Raw genomic sequence first — 22,432 nt, forward strand, 5'->3', positions numbered from 1 at the left:
AGATCCTTCATCGAAAAACATTTCCCAAGCCAAATCTTGACAGAGTTCAACATAGGAATGTCATTTCCGATAAGCAATATGTCGTCGACATATAATACTAGGAAAGCAATTTTGCTCCCACTGACCTTCTTGTATAAACAAGATTCGTCCGCGTTCTTGATGAAACCAAAGTCACTGACTGCTTCATCAAAACGTATATTCCAGCTCCTGGATGCCTGCTTCAATCCGTAGATTGACTTCTTTAGCTTGCATACCTTTTTAGCATTCTTTGGATCCTCAAAACCTTCAGGCTGTGTCATAAACACAGTTTCTGTTAAAACGCCGTTTAAGAAAGCAGTTTTGACATCCATCTGCCATATTTCGTAATCGTAATATGCAGCGATTGCTAACATTATCCGAATAGACTTTAGCATTGCAACTGGTGAAAAGGTTTCATCGTAATCCACACCGTGGACTTGCCTGTAACCTTTTGCGACCAATCTAGCTTTGAAAACTTCAAGTTTCCCATCCTTGTCCTTTTTCAGTTTGAAAACCCATTTGCTTCCAATGGCTTGGTAGCCATCTGGCAAATCGACCAAATCCCATACTTGGTTTTCAGACATGGAGTCTAATTCAGATTGCATGGCTTCTTGCCACTGCTTGGAGCTAGGGCTCGTCATAGCTTGCTTGTAAGTCGCAGGTTCATCACTTTCAAGTAATAGAACGTCATAGCTCTCGTTCGTCAAAATACCTAAGTATCTTTCCGGTTGAGATCTATATCTTTGCGATCTACGCGGGGTAACATTTCTAGATTGACCATGATTCTCACCAGATTCTTCTAAAGATCTCTGAGTTTCATCCTGAATGTCATCTTGAGCATTCTCTAGAGTTTGTTGTTCGACTCGAATTTCTTCGAGGTCTACTTTTCTCCCACTTGTCATTTTGGAAATGTGATCCTTCTCCAAAAAGACACCATCTCGAGCAACAAACACTTTGTTCTCAGATGTAATGTAGAAGTAATACCCCTTTGTTTCCTTTGGATAGCCCACAAGGATACATTTGTCAGATTTTGGATGAAGTTTGTCTGAAATTAATCGTTTGACGTATACTTCACATCCCCAAATCTTAAGAAAAGACACATTTGGAGGCTTTCCAAACCATAATTCGTATGGAGTCTTTTCGACAGCTTTAGACGGAGCTCTATTTATAGTGAGTGTAGCTGTATTTAGTGCATGTCCCCAAAATTCTAATGGAAGTTCGGCCTGACCCATCATTGACCTGACCATGTCTAGCAAGGTTCTGTTCCTCCGTTCCGACACACCGTTCCATTGTGGTGTTCCAGGAGGAGTCAATTCTGATAGAATTCCACATTCTTTCAGATGGTCATCAAATTCATAGCTCAGATATTCACCGCCTCTATCAGACCGCAGTGCCTTAATCTTCTTGCCTAATTGATTCTCTACTTCACTCTGAAATTCCTTGAATTTGTCAAAGGATTCAGACTTATGCTTCATTAGGTAGACGTATCCATACCTACTGAAGTCATCATCAGTGAAAGTGATAAAGTAGCTGAAACCACCTCTAGCATTTGTACTCATTGGTCCACATACATCTGTATGGATTAAACCCAATAGTTCATTTGCTCTTTCTCCAACTTTAGAGAAAGGTTGCTTTGTCATTTTGCCAAGTAAACATGATTCGCATTTACCATAATCCTCTAAGTCAAATGGTTCTAGAATTCCTTCCCTTTGAAGTCTTTCTAAGCGTTTCAAGTTTATATGGCCTAATCGACAATGCCACAGATAGGTGAGATCTGAATCATCCTTTTTGGCCTTTTTGGTATTTATGTTATATACTTGTTTGTCGTGATCTAATAAATAAAGTCCATTGACTAATCTAGCAGATCCATAAAACATCTCTTTAAAATAAAACGAACAACTATTGTCTTTTATTAAAAAGGAAAATCCCTTAGCATCTAAGCAAGAAACTGAAATGATGTTTTTAGTAAGACTTGGAACATGGAAACATTCTTCCAGTTCCAAAACTAGCCCGGAGGGCAACGACAAATAGTAAGTTCCTACGGCTAATGCAGCAATCCGTGCTCCATTTCCCACTCGTAGGTCGACTTCACCCTTGCTTAACTTTCTACTTCTTCTTAGTCCCTGTGGATTGGAACATAAGTGTGAGCCACAACCTGTATCTAATACCCAAGAAGTTGAATTAGCAAGTATACAGTCTATAACGAAAATACCTGAAGATGGAACGACTGTTCCGTTCTTCTGATCTTCCTTTAGCTTCAAGCAATCTCTCTTCCAATGCCCCTTCTTCTTGCAGTAGAAGCATTCGGATTCAGAAGTGGGTTGACTGACCTTCCTCTTTGCAGATTTGGCGCCAGTTTGCTTAGTTGGGCTGGCCTTGTTGCCACCTTTCTTAGCATTCCTCTTCTTTCCAGATTTCTTGAACTTGCCCCCACGCACCATAAGCACATCCTGCTTATCACTTTTGAGCGTCTTTTCAGCGGTCTTCAGCATACCGTGAAGCTCAGTGAGCGTTTTGTCCAGACTATTCATACTGTAGTTCAGTTTGAACTGATCATACCCGCTATGAAGAGAATGGAGGATGGTGTCTATAGCCATTTCCTGAGAAAATTGCTGATCCAGCCGACTCATATTCTCAATGAGTCCAATCATTTTGAGAACATGTGGACTTACGGGCTCGCCTTTCTTAAGCTTGGTCTCAAGAATTTTCCTATGAGTCTCGAATCTTTCGACTCGAGCCAGATCTTGGAACATGTTCTTCAACTCACTGATGATTGTGAAAGCATCTGAGTTGATGAACGTTTTCTGCAGATCCGCACTCATGGTGGCGAGCATTAGACATTTCACATCCTTGTTGGCATCAATCCAACGATTGAGGGCTGCCTGAGTGACCCCGTCGCCTGCAGCTTCGGGCATCGCCTCATCTAGGACATACTCCTTTTCTTCCTGCATAAGAACTATTTGCAAGTTCCTTTGCCAGTCAAGGAAGTTTTTCCCGTTCAACTTCTCCTTTTCGAGAATTGATCGAATGTTGAATGAATTGTTGTTTGCCATATTAAAAACTACAATTGAAAAGAATAAACAAATAAATAACCATTCACAGTTTCTCTTAATAAACTTAAATTCTAGCATACATGCATAATTCAATGTTTATTAAGCATTTTATTCAAATTATGTGTTCCGGCAGGTGTGAATAAAATGATTCCAAGATCCTAAAATCATTGAAGAACTAAGCACAGTTTGTCGACTTAATCCTAGAACATCTTAGGTAAGCAAAAGCCTTTTGCTAATAGTCTAGAAACTATTCTTGGTTGATAGGTACGTCTAAGAACTTATTAGGTAAACCTATCGAATTTGCCACGACATAAAAGGACTCCTTACTTATATCGTTGAGTTTCACCAAAACTAACATGTACTCACAATTATTTGTGTACCTTGCCCCTTTAGGACCAATAAGTAACACCTCGCTGAGCGAAAACTATTACTAGATTGATGTAAAGGATATCCAAGCAAGTGTATATTTTGGCATGGCACCTTTTAACTCAATTTTTAAGTTTGGAACTTAAGGCTCTTACTATGTTGGTTAGATTTTAAGTGAACTAAAATCCTTAATCATGCAACATAATCAAGCTTTTGATCTCATGCATTTTAAGACATATTTAAAAGCAATAAATAACTTAAAACATGCATAAGATATTTGTGATCTAGTATGGCCCGACTTCATCTTGAAGCTTTGACTTCAAAGTCCGTCTTGAAAATCTCCGTGGGAGGCACCATTTTCTTCAAATAGGATAAGCTATAACTAATTACAACTATTTGATGTTTCGCAGACCATATTTGAATTGAAAAATAACTTTGGTACTTTAGACCAATTACATTCAAATTAATGGTACGCAGACCATATTTTCTATCCTATTTGGGCCATACTAGTCACTTCATAACCTGCAAAACAGTACATATACAATATATACCATTCACCCATTCATTATCATGAATGGCCCACATAGCTGGTTAGTAAAACACATTATGCATCACGTAAACATTTGCAGCAATTAATCAAGGGCACCAATAATCTACCAATTATTCAGTCCTTATTAATTCTAATCAAGTTGTTTTAACCTTAAGGATTTGTAGACCTAATCAAGAGTTTATGACTAAAAAGCGCTCCCACTTAAACCAATAAATTCATATGCTTTACTGATTTTAAACATAAAAATGTATTTCTAGTCTAACCGGAAACATACAAATTTAATTAAAATTTAAAGCTCATATAAATTTATAATTGAATCCAAAAAGTTTAATTTAATTTCAGTCGTATTTAAATTAATTCATGATTTTAATTTTAGTAAGATAATTAGAATAAATAACATTTATTATAATTACAATATTCAAAATTAAAATCCAAGAAAATAATTTAAATTATTAATTTTAAAATTAATTAAAATTACTTGAACTGGAATTTTCAAATTAAACGTTCAAAACGATCTTTAATCGTAACGCAAACACCCTACGCGTTGCACGCCCATGGGCCGCACGCACACAGTCATTGCTGGCCATGTGCGCGCAGCCCATGCGCTCGTCGCATAGCTGCTGCATCCCCATCGCAAGCCTCCGCACGCATTGGTGCTCGCTGCGCGCGCCAGCGCTCATTGCACGCGAGCTATCGCTCGCAGTGCGCGCGCGACATCGCTCGCTGGGCGCGCGACATCGCTCGCTGGGCGCGCGACATCGCTCGCTGGGCGCGCGATATCTCTCGCTGGGCGGGCGACATCGCTCGCTGTGCGCGCGAGTAATGCTGGGCGCAGCGCTCGTGGCACGCGAGCTTGCGCTCGCTGCGCGCGAGGCTGCGCGCTCTTGTGCGAGGCAGCGCGCGTTGTGGCGCAGCTCGCTTGCTGCCCACACGCGACTGCCTTGGCTCGCCCATTGCCCATGCCCATTCGTCCATTGCTCGTGGCATACGACACAAGGCAGGGCTGCTGCCTTGTGCTCGTGCACTACGCCCTTGCTCATTGCATTCGTGCCGCACGGGCGACGAGCTCCCTTGCTCGTCGTCGCATGCCCGCATTATACAACACCCCTTAAGGGTAACACGAAGCGTCCATTGCTTCGTGCGTGCAAGTTTTATGAACGAATCGCATAAAATTTAAAATTTATATTTAAAATTAATGACAAATTAATAAATAATATTAATTTCATAATTTTAGGGCGAAAAAATCGAAAATTTATTATCCAATTGATTTCCGATTGTTATGGATTCAAGTCTAGGTCATAAAAATTTAAAATTTATCATAAATTTACAATTTTTATGGTGGTTTTTAATCATAGGTTTCTAATTAAATTACAATTAATTATGAAAATCAAATTAATTCTAAATTATTCTAATTTTCAACAAATTAATCATAATTACAAATTAGATTGCATAATTAACAAGACTAGGCATTCAAACTTGTTAAACATATGCAGTAGGTCAATCAAAAATTCAAGATTTATCAACAAGAATCGCAAATATTTAATTTAACATCTTAAATTTACGAAATTTTGCATTCGAAAAACTAAAACCTTCGAAAAGTCATATTTAGGCTTCGAATTTGAGAATTCTGGGTTCGGCAGAAAAACAACTTTTTTTGTCAAAATTTTAGAATGCCTTTTACATGCGGAATTGACACAAAAATCACTCAATTCGGATGAGTAACGAAAAAACTGCCGAAAAACTGCGTACGTATAATTAAATAAACGCAATTTGCAATTAATTAACAATTACGAAAATTAATCACCCCTTTTAATTCTTGCAAATTTGTAATATTTAACCATGTTCATGCAATTTAGATTATGAAAATAATAAGGGGCTCGTGATACCACTGTTAGGTTATGATACATATGACATTACATAGATCATGCGGAAACAACCATTAACCCAGGACAACATATTATTTACACATAATCATATAGCATAATTTAGATGCATACTCTTTGTTGCGTGCCCTCCCTAGCTGCGCCCGAACCGAACAAGAACAAGTCTTTAGGACTCCAAGTGTCGTCCCTCCGTAGATAGTCCACAGCACGTCCGGATCCGCCTTAAGATTGACCAACTAGAATCGCCCTTAAGGTACTAGAAAATTTCGGCAATTTGAGCAAGATGTGTATTTGAATTTTCTCTCAAAAACTCACTTTGAATACTTTGAAAAACTTGTTATAAATTGTGAGCCCTAGCCTCATATTTATAGGGGTATGGAAAGGGAATCGAAATCCTATTCAGATACAAATTAATTAAACCTAGAATCCTACAAGAACTCTAATTTAATTAATTTATCAAATAAAAATAGGAATTTAATCATTAACCGAACTCTGCATGTTTTAGGAAACGTGCACGAACACAAACACTTGCACACACACGCACGGCTGCCACGATGGGCCCGATGCGTGCGCGCGAGCAGCAGCCCACACAGCGCCCGCGCGCGCTGCGCGCTGCGCGTGCTGTGCGCGCTGTGCAGCCTGCTGGGCCTGGCCTTGCGCTGGGCCTGGCGTGGCTGTTTGTGCGGCGCGCTTGGCTTGCTGGGCGATGGCCTGGCTTCGTGCTGGGCCTCGTCCGGCAGGCCTCGTCCGATGCTTATTCGTACGATGCGCTTCCGATTAAATTTTCCGATTCCGGAATTCATTTCCGATACGAACAATATTTAATATTTCCGATTCCGGAATTAATTTCCGTTTCGAACAAATATTTAATATTTCCGTTTCCGGAATTATTTTCCGATTCCGGTAATATTTCCGATTCTGACAATATTTCCGTTTCCGGCAATATTTCCGATTCTGGCAATATTTCCATTTCCGATAATATTTTCCGATACGTACCATGTTTCCGTTTCCGGCAACATCTACGACTTGGATAATATTTATATTTCCGATACGATCCATATTTCCGTTTCCGGCAATATCATCGTTTCCGGAGTATTCATTTCTTGCCTGTGACGATCTTAGCTCCCACTGAAACCAAGATCCGTCGGTTCCGAATATTCATAGATGGAGTATTTAATGCCATTAAATACTTGATCCGTTTACGTACTATTTGTGTGACCCTACGGGTTCAGTCAAGAGTAAGCTGTGGATTAATATCATTAATTCCACTTGAACTGAAGCGGCCTCTAGCTAGGCATTCAGCTCACTTGATCTCACTGAATTATTAACTTGTTTAATTAATACTGAACCGCATTTATTAGACTTAACATAGAATGCATACTTGGACCAAGGGCATTATTTCCTTCATGCATGACAGGGGTGGAACATGTATCTGACAACTCAGTTTCTTAGGGCCCATCTAGCTGAATGATCGGTACTCTTCGGGACGGTCCAGGTTCAGGCCGAGAAGTTGGCAGGATCCGACGCGGAGCTATAGGCTGGAAAGAAGTTCTTGTTCTATCAAAGCGTCTGTCATGATCTTCATTTCGTGCTTGGTCTTGCCGCCAGACATTGGACCGAGTGAGTCCATTAAAGAAAGGAATTCCCGTCCCATGAGACTGAGAACGGATAATCTTGATCTCATCTTGTTGAGTGTCCATATGTGCTTTGAATCCAGCCAGGATATGTTTGAGCTGCCCAGCAGACACCGGCAAGTCTTGGTTCTCTTCCATAACTGTGTCGGCATCAGCCCTCAAGTGGCCACCTGGAGGAAACGAAGGTTGACCCGTCTCATCTTCCACTTGGACCAGCTCGGGTTGTGACTCAGGAGGAGGTTCAAGACGACCATCCTGCCCTACAGACTGGTGGCTTCTGTCGTCCCTCCCTCGAGGAGGACGATCACCATTGATTGCGGTTTCGTCGTTTTCGTTTCGACTGATGGGCGCGTCTCCGATGTGCTAGACGTCTACCATGTTACCTTACCTCCCCACAGACGGCGCCAAATGTTGTGGGATTTTTCCTTTGGATGATGACGAGGAGGTATCAGGTTCCACGTAGTGTCGAGTCCAGTCCACGTCGGCGGCGTACCTACAAAACAAGAATATTCCCGAAGGAATATTCCCTCCGATGCTTAAGTAAGACACGGGTTTTCAGGAAGATGTAATTAATGAACAGAAAGCATTAAAGGTAAGTAGTAGAATGTTTCTCTATCTAGAATTGTGTATCAATTCCTTGGGAATTGAGTAAATTTATAGTCTCCCCCTTTTGGGGGGAAACCCTAGGATAATCTCATATGATTAGCTAGTTTATCAGATAATGACATGTGTCACTATCATAACATTCCCTATGGGCCATGAGCCTTAAAAGTAATTGGCACATTTAGGCCAGTCATACATCACCATACACTGACTCCTAGATGGCAGCCAAATAGGCGGCTGACCAATCGGGAGGTGCCACATGTCATGCAACAATTGAGCCACGTAGGCGGGGTATATTTACCCACATCAAAAAGGTTAAACCATATTGAGTCTCCCTTCCTAATATTTAAAAGAAATCAATAAGCACCCATATGTAATTGTCATCCCTTGCTAAGAATCTACGGCCTCAATACTCTCTCTCACCAATAAAAAGAATATATTATGTAATTCAAGTATTTGCAAAATGGAAACAGTCACATTCTGAAAATCATTCCTCCATAGTCGCACAACCCCCAATGTGAGCCTAAGGTGTCAATACCATTGGGCAAAAAACAAAAATTAATGGCCTCAAGGCTTATGATCACATTGGGTTACGACTATCATAGTCCTCTCGAGCCACTCGCTCCTTGAAGTACTCCTAAGTACGGACTAAAAGATTTTCCATGAATGCAACATGACGAACCATGAAAATACCCAAGTCGGCATGCCATAAGGCTACCATTGGGGTAAAGCAATACACACTAAGAGGGAAGCCGCACTATTGATTCTAGTCTTGCAAAAATGAAAATTCGATCTCCCCAACTAACTACCTTGCCAACATTAAGCAAAATGGCGCATGATAAATGAACACCCAAGGGTTAAAATCTAAAGTGTCAACCAACGAAAATTCTGGTCCAATTAGCCTAAGTCTGAAAGTCGCTTGGTCAAGTATTTTAGGCTTACGCCACGTCATTATTTTGAGTCTAGGCCACCTCCTTGTATTCATACACGGGTTATCATCAGAAAAATTAATGAAAGTTCGAGTCTAAATCACAACTTCCAATTAAATCCCGGAAACTGGAGTCTGAAAAGAAGCAAAAAAATTATTTTCGATGTAATTCTTTCGTTAAATTTCAATAAAGTAAAAACAACATTTTGAATCTACGCTATTTGCACATTTTAAGAAACGACTAAATACGCTTGCAAAGTAAGACAATTTAAAGGTCCACCCTAGGCCTACTAAAATTAAAGCTCCACTATAGGCCTACCAAACGAGGCTCACTCAGTCTCGCCTCATGACTCAAAGACCACAACCATCTACCTTTTAGCCCAAATAAAAAGGGGGAGAAATCCTAAGCAAAAAAGAAAAAAAAGAGAAAGAGAAAAGGGAGAGCGAAAAGAGCGAGCCATGAAATACTTAGCCCGTACCTCCCAAAGTGCGAAATTTACCCAAGTAAACGAAGGAAAAGAATTGAGTCAACCAATCCAAATCATACCAGAAAAACTACATAAAGTTCTACGATCTTCTACCCTTTCCAATCCTCATGCTTGACTAATACCTATACAAATTATCCTATCTCATTCAACCCATCTTTCAAGCCGTCTTGAGTCACGAATAAAGAAAAAAGACAAATGAAAAGTACATTCTACGCTTAACGTAAAAAATAATAATAATAATAATAATAATAATAATAATAATAATAAAAAAAAACTTTGCAAAGTGCCTTTAAAGTTCGTCTAAAAAAAATAAAAAATCATTTAGCGCACAAAAAAGATTCGCAAATAGTTGGCACAAAACGAAAAGGAGCAGCACAAAAATGCAGCCCAGAACACGTTTTCAACGACCAGACCTGGGCGCCAAAGATAATAACGCCCAGCCCTGGGCGCCGTTCTTGCTTATCACTTTCCAACTCCCAATTCCTAAAAGTGTTCGTATATTTTCCTATATACATGCGGAAGAATAACGAACACTTGGGGGTAGAAGATCATGTAAAATACGCAAAATACGCGCGCTCCAAAATTTTCGTACACTTATTTCACCCTATTTCAAACATTACGATTCCACTCGAACGTACTTGTTTAAAATCGGCATTCTAAGAAACCATTTTCTGGCTAAGAACTACGCAAGACCTGATTCCAAATTAAATCTATTTAAGGCGGATACGTAGGCAATCCATGATTCGGTCCAACCAATTTGCAAAAACGTTAAAGCCTATAGAATAACAAGAATAAAAAATAGAGTCCCTTATTGAAATTTAATTACTTGCAATCCAAATCGAAAGAAAAATTTAAGTGAAATGAAGGATCCAAGTCATCAAGATGCCAAAATGAGAACACATCGAAAGATAATAAGGGCACGTACCCTTGCCAGAAGGAGCACTCACACTCCTAGGCACTTAGCCAATACTCAAAAGATCGCTTTGCCTCAATTGAATGGGGGCTAGCGCGAGCGTCCATGACCTCTAAAGTACTCGACTTGACCCTCCCTAAAGCAAAGTAACTCACTTAAAGACCTTCTTTCACCACTAGACACAGTCATAATCGCCAACAAGTAGTAAAGGCAGTAAGCTTGCAATAAAGAGGATTGTTCTACGGCATCGCCCCATCGTTCCTTCGAACTCAGGGCACCCGTTCATGGTAATTCAAATGCATGCGAATCCCCTTTGAAAAAATCAGACATTGTCAATAGGACTTGGAACTTAACCAAGGCTCACCCTACTCAGACATATGACACGGGCATCTAAAATCGAAATCTGGAAGCATCATTAATGAGAAGACATAATAACAACTGGGGGCTAAAAATTCAAATGAAAGAACCAGGGAAAGAACTAAGTATACCTTGACCTTTTGTGCAGACATACACCAAGTAAATCTAAGTCAATTTGAAAGAGGTTTATATTCCCGCAATTCTGGAAATGATGGCCCTAAAAGCCTAAAGCATGTGCCACACGGGCACAAGTAATATCTTGACGCATGCACCCTGGCTTCCAGCAAATCCTTAGACAGCATTCCGAAAATTGTAACAGTATTTTGATTCACTCATGTAATCCTGTACGAACCCTTCTATAAGTCAACTTACTTAGGACACCTCGGATTGTACACAATAGGAATCGGATTTCAAATAATTTTCAAAGACTTCTTCGAACATAATAAAGTGTCGTTGGTTTAAGAAAAGTATGCGTTTATCTCGATGTTGCAAGTAAGTCAAAAGATTTCTAAATATGATTATGGGTAAAGAAAGGCACCTAGCTGTTGGTCAAGGCACACTTCAACATGCGACTACCTTGACCATGGCAATGTCGCACAATACGACATTTACAAGAGAAGTGGCAAATCACTACTCGAACGTACCTCGCACTAAACGAGTCTGGTTCAAACTATTCATGATCCATGTCACCATGAATGCATAAAAACGTATGCCAAGCATTATAGCACCAATCCAATCCCGTAGCTACAATTGGGGGCTTGAGAAAAACACTCTAAAAATGCTCGAAATGACGATTTTATCGCAAATTCTCGACGCTAATGCTATACACACGTCATAGGGGCACAATCCTAAGGTTTGATCGTGTAACACAAACCTTAGAATGGCTACAACTCCTCCCAAATTCTAAGCGCTACTTAGAATATATAAAGTCACCCCACTAACAAGGGTAACAAAAATCGCGAGTCACCAAAACTCCGATCAAACTACTGCACATAACGCTCGCCCTACAAGCGCCCGTTACACAGTCTACGTCGTTCCAAAGCAAAAGAGAAAGAAAAATCAAGGATAAAAAAAGAAAGAACATCTATGAATCCTCGCATCGAACGAAGTAATAAGCCGTGCACACCCACGCAGAAGGTGTTACACTTGTTCGAGCACCTGAACGAGGCGTGATGAAGTACTCCAATGCAAAAATAATAATGATATCCCAACACCTGGAGGAATGTTCTAAGACACGTTGTTAGGCCACACAAGCCTACGTCGCACCATAAGTTCAACCATCCCACGGTACAAGTCTAAAAACAAGAGTAAGGCATATTGCACTAATGCGGGCACGACCAAGAGTATGAGGCAAAGACTACTTATCTCCCAAATTCAAAATGGAAGCCACACGACTTCTACATTAAGGATTAAAGGTAGCAAAATATTACCTACCACGGAAGGGATAGCTCGCACCTACACGAGCGGGACCCCAAGGCATCTTTCTCGAAAGAACCTACAAAAATCGTACGCCAAAAGGAAGCATCCCAACATGCATACTTGGGGGCTCCAAGCTACGAAACGGCCGTAGTAAAATAAAAAATATATACGCGATCAAAGTCTTACGCCTCAAGGTATGTTCTTAGGGCCATATAGACTCGCCCAACTATTGCAATAACTGTACGCCTTAAGAGCGACAGTTCCTTTAAATAATCGCCCCAAAGCGACAAACACCGTAGTCCACCAATCGGCTACGGCTTCTCGAGAAATCATCACGATCACTCAACTCATTGTGATCTCTAATAAAATTCTACGTTCCAAAAATAAAGAAAAAACAAAAGAGAAGAGAATACGTAGAATTTTCAAGTGAAATAAACGAACGAACAAGAGGCCAACTGTGTCATCAAAAGACCAGCCCAAACAATATTTTCAACGCCCCACTTGGGCGTGAATTATTTCTAACGCCCAGCACTGGGCGCCGAAAATGAGCCCAGGCCCAAAAGAAGCCCTGACTTCTATAGGGTCCTGCCGTATCCATTCGACTCGAAAATTGACGATTTCTTTACTGAAAGTCGTACCTCACGGCTTTGTTAAGAGTAGCACACCACTACAAAGATCGCTCGCACTTACGAGCACAATCCCAAACGCGATCAAGGACATTACAAAATGCGTATCCCCGAGGAACCTCTTTGACAAGAAATGACCGTCAAGCACGAATGCTTGGGGGCTCGAAAGAAATTATATATTTCAAAAGAGAGTATGCAAAGTTAAAACAATATTCCCAGACTACGCTGTACGAAGTCCCGTGTTTGGATAATCTCAAAAAATAAAACCGGATTACGACCTCAAGACAAAGGTCTCCGTTGATACTTATACCTAGTCTCCTAATCAAGGACCCAGGTAGTGACAAAATTGAGCCGTAAAGACTAGCTCAAAACCATGAAAGATGATGACCACGAGACAATGGTCCGTCTAAGCACGTTGTCAACCCACATTCAGGTTGCAACTAAATCCGAGCATCCCTCGAAAGAATTCGCTCTTACAAGAATGAATAAAAAGAAATTCTCAAAAGAAATTACAAGAACAAATGAAATAGGGACTTGCCCACCTCAATCGGGCAAGGTCGCGGCACGTACCACGCGAGTCCCAAATCGAAAAGACGAATTCAGGTTCGCTCACCTCCAGCGGGCGGGGCGTCCACCCTTAGCGGACAGGGCTCGCCCACCTTCAGCGGGCGGGGTCTGCGTCACTAACCGCGCAGGTCCTCAGTTTTCGAAAATGAAAAGAAAATAAAATCATCAAAACAAAAACAGGCTCGCCCACCTTCAGAGGGCGGGGTCTACGTCACAAACCGCGTAGGTCCTTATTTTCAAAACATCAAAATAGATTCGTCCACTTCTATCGGACGGGGTGTCCACCCTCAGCGGACAGGCTCGCCCACCTTCAGCAGGCGGGGTCTGCGTCACTAACCATGCAGGTCCTTAGTCGCTGCAGCGATAACTTTTCCCGGTTTATCCTTTTCCAAAAATCAAAGGATGGTTTCCCTTTTCCAAAAATCAAAGGATGGTTTCCCTTTTCCAAAAATCAAAGGATGGTTTCCCTTTTCCAAAAATCAAAGGATGGCTTCCCTTTTCCAAAAATCAAAGGATTGGTTTTCCGCTTTTCCAAAAAAGAGCGATGTGCTGGATTTTTTCTTCGTTTTACAAGGGGGTTTTCTCGTTTAGCTAACCCTGAAAATGAGAATCTTTAAAAACGTTTTACCTCGTGATTAGGCTTGGCCAGGCCTAGTTACACTTTATAGCTTTGATTTCGAAAACATCTTTAGATACTTCCAATGACAAAGTGAGAGAGTTTTTGTACTATCAGTTAACAAATTCCAATGACGCGTGAGGAATGTGTTAACACTTCAAGTGATGACCCTTAAGTCAAATGTTATCACTCAGGGGCTCGTGAGACCCTCGCAAAACAGGTCACATACAACATGGCTTGTATGACGCACTCCGTCTAGTACTTTGACCATCGTCTCATCTCGAGACTCAGTCAAAGTGGGGGCTAACTGTAGACACCTACTTTTGTCCCCATTCCCGAAAGGGAGGGTTCGATGATGAGAACATAAATCTCCTATAAAATAACGGATCTCAATCACCCTTTTCATTTCAGCCAAAGCTGCTATTTATAGAAACCTGCTAAGAATAGTAACTGCCGTAAAAGGTAGTTGTTAAAAGTGGCAGTCATAAAAGATAGAAACTTGGCAGAATTAGGTGTTGCACTCCAACATAAATCCTAAAAGAGATAGAATTTTCATTCCTGGTATAATTCAAAAATAAGAGTTACGTATTAATTAAATTCCTAACGAACCTAGAGTTCGTAACGGGCCCAGACGCATTCCGTCATAAGTTAATACGCACTAAAAGACTCGGATAAATCTCAAAATCTCCGTGTTCTAAGAGTCCAAATCTGGCAAAGAACTCGGCCCAGATCCCATTTTCAACGCCTGGATCTGGGCGCCGAAATCTTCGGCGCCCAGACCTGGGCGCTGAAAATGCCTGGGGCCGTTTTATCTCCGGATTCTTTTTGGATTCGTATCTTAAAATCTATCTTTCTACACACTCTTCTCCTATAAATACAGCCTAAAACCGACGTGAAAAGGACACACAATTCCATAATCTGAGTATTGACTCTAGCCTTAAGCCTAAGCCTCACGCTGCGAAATTGATCCAGCGTTCTATCGCAATCGACCTAAAAGTCGAACAGAACGCACCCTGCCCCTTGTAGCTTGATGAATTAAGCCTAAGGAACATTGCCTGGAAACCCGAGATTCGTTAAATAAAAGGAGAAATAGCAAAGCCAAGTGGTTGTTAGTTTTCTGAGAACCACAACGCACCTCTCAAGGGTGCGTTGTAATGTGTCCCTCATATGATTTAATCGCTTTTATCACCCTTTTATAAAATTGTCAAACTATTAATTTGATTGATCTATCACGCCTAATAAGATAATACCTTGGACAATTGAATTATCATGCTAGGTACCTTAAATCAATCTAAATAAGATAATCACGATCGATTTAGTGTTATGTGTTGCATATTGCTAAAATCAATTCAGAATAGTTTAATAGTTTAACGCATGTCCCTTCAACTATTTATGCTGAGCTAGTAAGGATAACCTGCCTCTGGAGTATTATCGATGAACACTCCTCTCGGTAGTTACAGTCCCCCGAACTCTCAATCTCTGCCCTGCGGGTGTACGTTGAGCGATCCCCACACCAGGGATCACAAGGGAACATATGGCCGTCGTGGTCGAACATAACGGCACTCCCTTTATGTCACGATAACCGGGTTTTGTCAGTTTTTCTCATTGTCGTTAAAAACTGAATGGCGGCTCCTATATTACTAGTCGATTGGGTGTAAACTCACAGGAAATTCAATTACACTTCATCTGACAACGTCACACCCACGAGGGACGAGGTCACGCATTAGCCTCGTGCTTTTTCGACCCCCTCACAGCACCATGTTGAAAAGTCATTTGCGTCGCACATTAAGCTAATGTGCGACGCAGTCATTTGCGTCGCACAAAAGTGCAACGCAAATGACTTTAGGTCTTTTACGTCGTAGTCTTTTACGTCACGCAATGTGCGACGCAAATAAACTTAAATGAGCGATGCAAATGAGACTTTTTCCACTAGTGTTTGTACCATGATACAGGTAAAAGAAGGCATAAGTTTCTGAATTATTTTCCGGGGAAAAAAAACTTTTGTTAATTCGATGTTCCACCGGTAGACTCGACCATGTAAACATTACTACGCATTTTGTCGCCGGCGAAGTGGTGGCTGGCGGTTCTGGTCGGTGGTGCTAGCCGGTGGTGGTCAGATTTGGGGTGGAAGGTAAGAGGGTAAATGAGGATGGTAAATGTTGAGATAATTAAAGGGGGTAAATAAAGAAGGGTATGAGATTAATGGGGCGGTAAATAGGCTAAGATGTTGTATAATCTTTTATTTTAGTAATGTGTATCAGTGTATAGTGAGTATATCTTTGCTTTGTACGTAAATCATAACATAATCTTAGCCTTGTTTGTAGCCTTAATTTTAACCTAGCTTATAAACATGTAAGTAGTACATATGATTGTCAACATTTTACATTACTAAAATAAAATTAAAAACTTCTTTTGTCTAAAATAAATTAATTTGTGTGTGAAAATATCTAAATAAAAACATATTTTTCCAAACTTAATTATATTAGCTGAACTAATCTGAATTTAATTTTTCTAAAATAATTAAGTCAAAATAATTTGAACAAGACAGAGCTAAGAGTAGAAAAAAAAATCACTATTTTTATTATATTACTCTAGTAAGTTACTACTCCATAATAAGAAAATCAAAAATTGTAATCCCCCGTAATTTTATTATATTTTAATTATATACTTTAACGTATATTTAATATATTTAAATGTAAATTTACGAATTTTAGAAATGAATATGTAATTGAAATATAATTATGTTATTACATTTTGAATATTTTAAATGATTTACGAAATCAAATGTATTTTTGAATTTTACGTTGAAACGGATTCGAATTTTGAAATCACGTTCTATTGGAATTAGAAAGCAAATCCCGATTACTATTCCTAGCCCAATTGGGCAAAGCCCAAACCAACAAAACCCATATGACCATACTCCTTTCTCTTTTCTAATTCATGTAAAACAAAAAAAAAATCAAAAAAAAACTAAAACCCTATTCTCTTTCTCCTTCCTCATTCACGTGAAAACCAAAAAAAAAAAAAAAAAGGGAGAAAGCCCTCACGCAACTCAGCTCTCCTTCCCCCCGCTGCTCGCCGCCCAGCCGACCACCATCAACGGTAAATCCTCCTTCTCCTTCAAGCTCCTTCTCTTTCGTTCTTTCTTTCTTTTCTTTTCGTTCCTTTTTCCTCTGTTTTCGTAGCTTAGCTTGTCAATTTCGCAGCACCACCGCGCCCAGCCACCGTCGCCGTGAATTCCTGCCGCGCCCAGCCACCGTCGCCGGTGAACACCCCTGCCGTGAGCCACCGCCGTCCAGCCCTTCTCTCTCTCCTTAATCCTTGGTTATTTCTTAAACCCTAAGTAACTAATTATTTTAAATTAAAGCTTGTTAATTTAGATTATGTTCTTAAATTAAATTTGTAATTTTTATGGTAAATATGATTTTCAGATTTGATGTTGAGATTAAAAAACGAATTAATTTTCAGTTTTGATTAATTAAATATTGAGTTAGGGTTTATTCATGATGTATTAGTTTGAATTAAGTTTCTTGAATTAAAGTTAGGAGTTTTGTGATTTAAGTTATAAATTTCAGATTTTTGCAAATTATATAATAAAGTTATTAATTTTCAGATTATCAAATTACTTTGAAATATTAATTTGGATGGTTTAAAGTACGAAATTCAAGGTTTTTATGAGTTTTAATCATGATAGGTTGAGTATGGATTATTGAATTGGTTGTTTTGAGATACTAGGAACGTAGATTGACCTTGGTGAAGCTTTTCAGATGAATTAATGTTGCTGAAAATTTAGAGTACGATGTTTGCAAAGTTTTCAACGAATTTCAATCACTGGTTCAATAACTATGATGCTAGGAAATCAAATGTTTAAGTTTTGATATTGGGGAGAGCTCTAAATATGTTTAGGATGCATTTAGAATGCTTTATTATGGTTACCAATGATTAGAAATTGATTGGTATTACTCGTTGGTTGTTTTAGGCGGAGAATTCTCTTTAGGCGACTTTTGAAAGTGTTAAGGTGGCCTATCAGTTTGTTTACACAAGGTACGTACATACCTGTGTGCCTGGAATGTGTGCTAATTGTTGAAACCATGTTGAATCTTGTTGTTGAACTTGGTTATGTTAATATTATTGTGGAACTTGGTGATGTTGATATTATGGACGAACTGGGTTATATTGAATGTGCATGTTTAATACTGTTGGACAAACTTATTGAACTTATTTTGCACTATAAGAACTGTAACATGTTAGTATGGATGTTTGATACAAACATGTTGGTTGGGAACACTAGATTATTCTATATGATTGGGTTGGATCAATTGGTTGTTGTTCCCTTTCTATCTTTTCACTACTTTATAAGGGCGGAGGACCTTGTTTAGTAGGTTGAAACTTTATGCCCATATACAGGGTTGCTCATGGTTAAAGGAAAGGTTGGGTTAAGTTGGAATGAGTCTTGATTGATGCTTTTATGATCACTTACTTAATTCCAAGATAAAAACAGTTGTGAACAAATGTGAATTGTCTGGCTTATGTAATGGTCGAGTCATAACGGAATCCAATTTGTAAATCATGTAAAGTGAAACTGAATAGCAATAGCTTTAGACTGTGCACGTCTGAAGTGACGGACAAACAGGAGTTGGGGTTCATGGTGGTAGCCCATGGCCTTTTCTGGGACCGGATTGATCACCGTGTCCTATTTTTATTTAAACGTTCCTCGATATCGCAGGTCACTGAGGTTACGGAGTCGCGCCCGTACCTCGTCTTCCTTAGTGAAGACTTCTGGATGGTCAACTCGGTCCATTGTCTATTTCAACTAAAATAATGTTATGGTTATTAAGCCTAGCTTAGTCTAGTCAAGTATAATCGTCAATTTATTATGTTTTGTCTGTCCTTACTTATACTTAGTAGTATCATGTTAGGGTTGTTGGTTTGATAGTATCATGCTAGGATTGTTGTTGTTTTAGTATGTAGTACTCAGCTTTGCTGATTACGTGCTTTGTTTGTGTGTGTTGATCATGGCTATGCCTTATTGATCCTGTGATGACCCATCTTTGGTGAGCAGTCTCTAAGGATCAATAAGCGTTGCCCATCTACAGGTTTGAAGATGATGCATCATTGGGATCGGGATTAGAGAGCTTGTAGTTCTATTCGGTTAATTAAGTGATTTAATTTGTTAACTTGGATTTGAAATTTGTCGTACTATTCGTATTTCCTTAATTCAGTTAATTGGTTTGGACCTAATATGTAATAGCTTATTTATGAACCTAAAAGTTAGTTTATGTTTTCCGCTGCAAAATTCTGAATAAGCCGTAACGTTTTCACACGGGCGATAATACTTTGATAATTCCCTACAGTTATATTTAAAAAGGGGTTATTTTAGAAAATGGGAATTGTCGGGGTGTTACAAAGTGGTATTTTTGAGCTAAAGGTTTCACTGACATTTCGTGTCTACCTTTTATATCTTAGGCGCCTAACCAACTAATTAGTTATGTAAAAGTAATTTCACACTAGTGAGTAAATTTAAAGTTATTAGCTAGAAATGTTTGAATTTATTTTAATATTGACTCTTGAATCGTGCTTTGAAATACGTTTTTATGCGAATAAATGTATTTCGATTCTTTTGAAATTTAAATTAATATTTCAAAAAAAAAAAAAAAAAAAAAAAAAAAAAAAAAAAAAAAAAAAAAAAAAAAAAAAAAAAAAAAAAAAAAAAATTTTACTGCTGCTGCTGCTACAGTACCGTGAAAAAAAAAAAAAAAAAAAAAAAAAAAAACAAAAAAAAAAAAAAAAAAAAAATTTATTTATTTATCGTTTAATAATTATTCTTTTAATCAATCTAATTCTTATAAATCATTCTTGTTTATCCTTTTATGCTTCAATGTTTCATATACTATGATTATTTTGAGAGTTGGGTAGTATAGGAAAGGGCATATAGAATAGAAGCATTGTGCATGCATTATGTCAACATGATTGTAATTTCTCTACCTGCTAACTGTTGTGTCTTTCCTATGCATTGCGATTGATATATATTCTTACTTATTGTGTATTGTGGGATCATACGGTAAGTGAGAGTACTAATTACTAACATAGAAACTATGTTTAATTGTTATAGATCACTAATCATGTCTGGCATACAAGGAAATAGAATAGGGAGCAACTCTAACCCTATTATTCTAAGCGATGATGAAAATGAAATGGATTACGAGTCTGACATTAACAGTTACACCAGCCGTGAACTTGTTCTGCGTCGAGTTTTAAGAGCAGGAGAACCTGATAGTGATGATGAAGCCCTTCGTGAATTTGATCGTGCTAGAGGGCAAACTAGGGTCGATATTTATCAAGCTGTTTTGAGACCTGAAAGCGATTCGGAGCCTGAGTTTGAGCATGAATTTGGGTTTGAGTTCGAACAAGAATTTGAGTTTGAGTTCGAACATGAATTAGAGGTTGAACCTGAGTTTGAGTTTGAGCCCGAACATGAACCTGAACCTGAGCCTGAGCCAGAGGAAGCTAATCATCAATTTCAAGGTCTACGAAGATCCTCTAGGCCAAGAAAAGAAGCTTATTATTTTGATATGGATGACGATGATGAACTTAAATATGAGCTATTCACCCTAGAAGGTTATAGCGAGTCAAAGGACAAGTCTGATGATGTTTCCCTTTAGCTTTGCTTACATATTTAGTTGTGTGTGAGAAAAATGTTGGTCAATCCGCCCAACCATAGTTTATGTTTATATCGTAGAACCTTTTTACTTTATTTTGAGAACAGGTGTGTGTTAATATTTAGGATTGTTATTGACATTCTTCTGAGGAATAAAAGCTAGATTATTGACTATCTAAAAGATCAGAGTTTTACGGGCACGCAAGGGGAATGTTTTCTTTTATTCTAACTTATTATTCGTGATGATTGAAGTTATTCCTTGTCTCTCAGTTGAATGTTTTGCATGATTGTTCATTTCGTGTGCATTTTGAATGTTAATGTGATATTGCATTGCTAGAGGATAATGTAAGTAAAGTTTTGAACCTGAATTAGAGCATATAAATTTCAGGTCGCGCTCTAGGATGGCCAATAATAGTGACCTAGCTGCTGCTATTCGCCTCTTGGCGGAAAAACTAACCCAGGAAAGAACTGAGCGTCCCGATTCTGCAGGGGACATGTTTGAAAGGCTTGCGAAAGTTAAGCCACCATACTTTAAGGGGCAGGCAGACCCCACCTTCCTTGAAAACTGGATCAGGGAATTTGAGAAACTATTTGGGGCGGTGAACTGTCCTGAGCATATGAAAGTAGGCCAAGCTGTCCTCTACCTGAAAGATGAGGCCGACCTTTGGTGGAGGGAAAATGGGACTAGACTAAGTGCTGCTGAGGGATTCAATTGGGATTCTTTTATTGTTGCTTTGAGGGGGAAGTTTTATCCTCCTTTTATGAGGAAGCAGAAAGCCCAGGAATTTATCAACCTTAGGATGGGGAATACGACCATTGCTGAATACTACAGTAAGTTCATAGCCTTGTCGAGGTTTGCACCTGAGGTGGTAGCTACTGAGGAACTAAAGGCTCAGAGGTTTGAGCAAGGGTTAACCGATGATATCCAACTGGGATTAGGCGGGGAAACCTTTACGTCCTTAGACATTGTTTATGGGAGAGCTGCTCATATCTATGGCCTTCAGACCAGGAGAGACAAAAAAAAATATTGTTGTTGGGGATAAAAGGAAAGAGTTTAATGCTGGGGAAAGTCAGGGGAACTTCAAAAGGAATAGAAATGGGAATGGTAATGGTAATGGTAATGGTAATGGTAATTTCCAGGGAAGAAACCAGGGGAATAACTATAACAACAGAAACCAAACTGACAGAGTGTACCACTGCAAGAGGTGCAACAACAACCACCCTGGGAAAGATTGTAAGGGGGAATTGGTAATTTGCAACTATTGTCATAAGAAGGGACATAGGGAGTTTGAGTGCTTCACAAAGCAGAAGAGAGAGCAGAATGGTAGTGGGAGTAGTAACCAAGGGAAACCAGGTTTTAACCATTCGGGGAACCAAAGTTCGAAGTCTGCTGGGGCACCAAACAACCAGGGAAACCAAAACAAACCTGCCAATGGAAGCAACAATAACAACAAGGCTCCCGGAAAGCTGTTCGTAATGAGTAGAAATGAAGCTGAACGTTCTGCAGACGTAGTTTCGGGTACTTTCTCTATCAACTCCTTACCTGTTAAAACATTGTTTGATTCAGGGGCAACATATTCTTTTATTTCGACCTCTATTGTTAAAAATTTGAAGTTAGTAGATTTTGAGGCAATTGATTTACCTGTTAGTATGCCTAATGGTGCAACAATAAGGTGTACGAAATTATTTAAGAACTTGCCTTTGAAGATAAAAGATTGCACTTTTCCATCTAATTTGATAGAATTTAGTTTGG

General features: G+C 39.3%; 1 protein-coding gene across 1 annotated transcript; it reads left to right on the plus strand.

Annotated features, from left to right (window-relative positions):
* Positions 1-18,029: 18,029 nt before the first annotated feature.
* LOC130469441 (uncharacterized) lies at positions 18,030-20,837 on the plus strand. The gene is made up of 2 exons (XM_056838763.1): positions 18,030-18,065; positions 20,134-20,837. The coding sequence occupies exon 2, from the start codon at positions 20,144-20,146 to the stop codon at positions 20,681-20,683; it is 540 nt and encodes a 179-aa protein (XP_056694741.1). The 5' UTR covers positions 18,030-18,065; positions 20,134-20,143; the 3' UTR covers positions 20,684-20,837.
* Positions 20,838-22,432: the final 1,595 nt, after the last annotated feature.

This window comes from Spinacia oleracea, chromosome 3 (genome assembly GCF_020520425.1).
Source record: "Spinacia oleracea cultivar Varoflay chromosome 3, BTI_SOV_V1, whole genome shotgun sequence".
Lineage (NCBI taxonomy): Eukaryota > Viridiplantae > Streptophyta > Magnoliopsida > Caryophyllales > Amaranthaceae > Spinacia > Spinacia oleracea.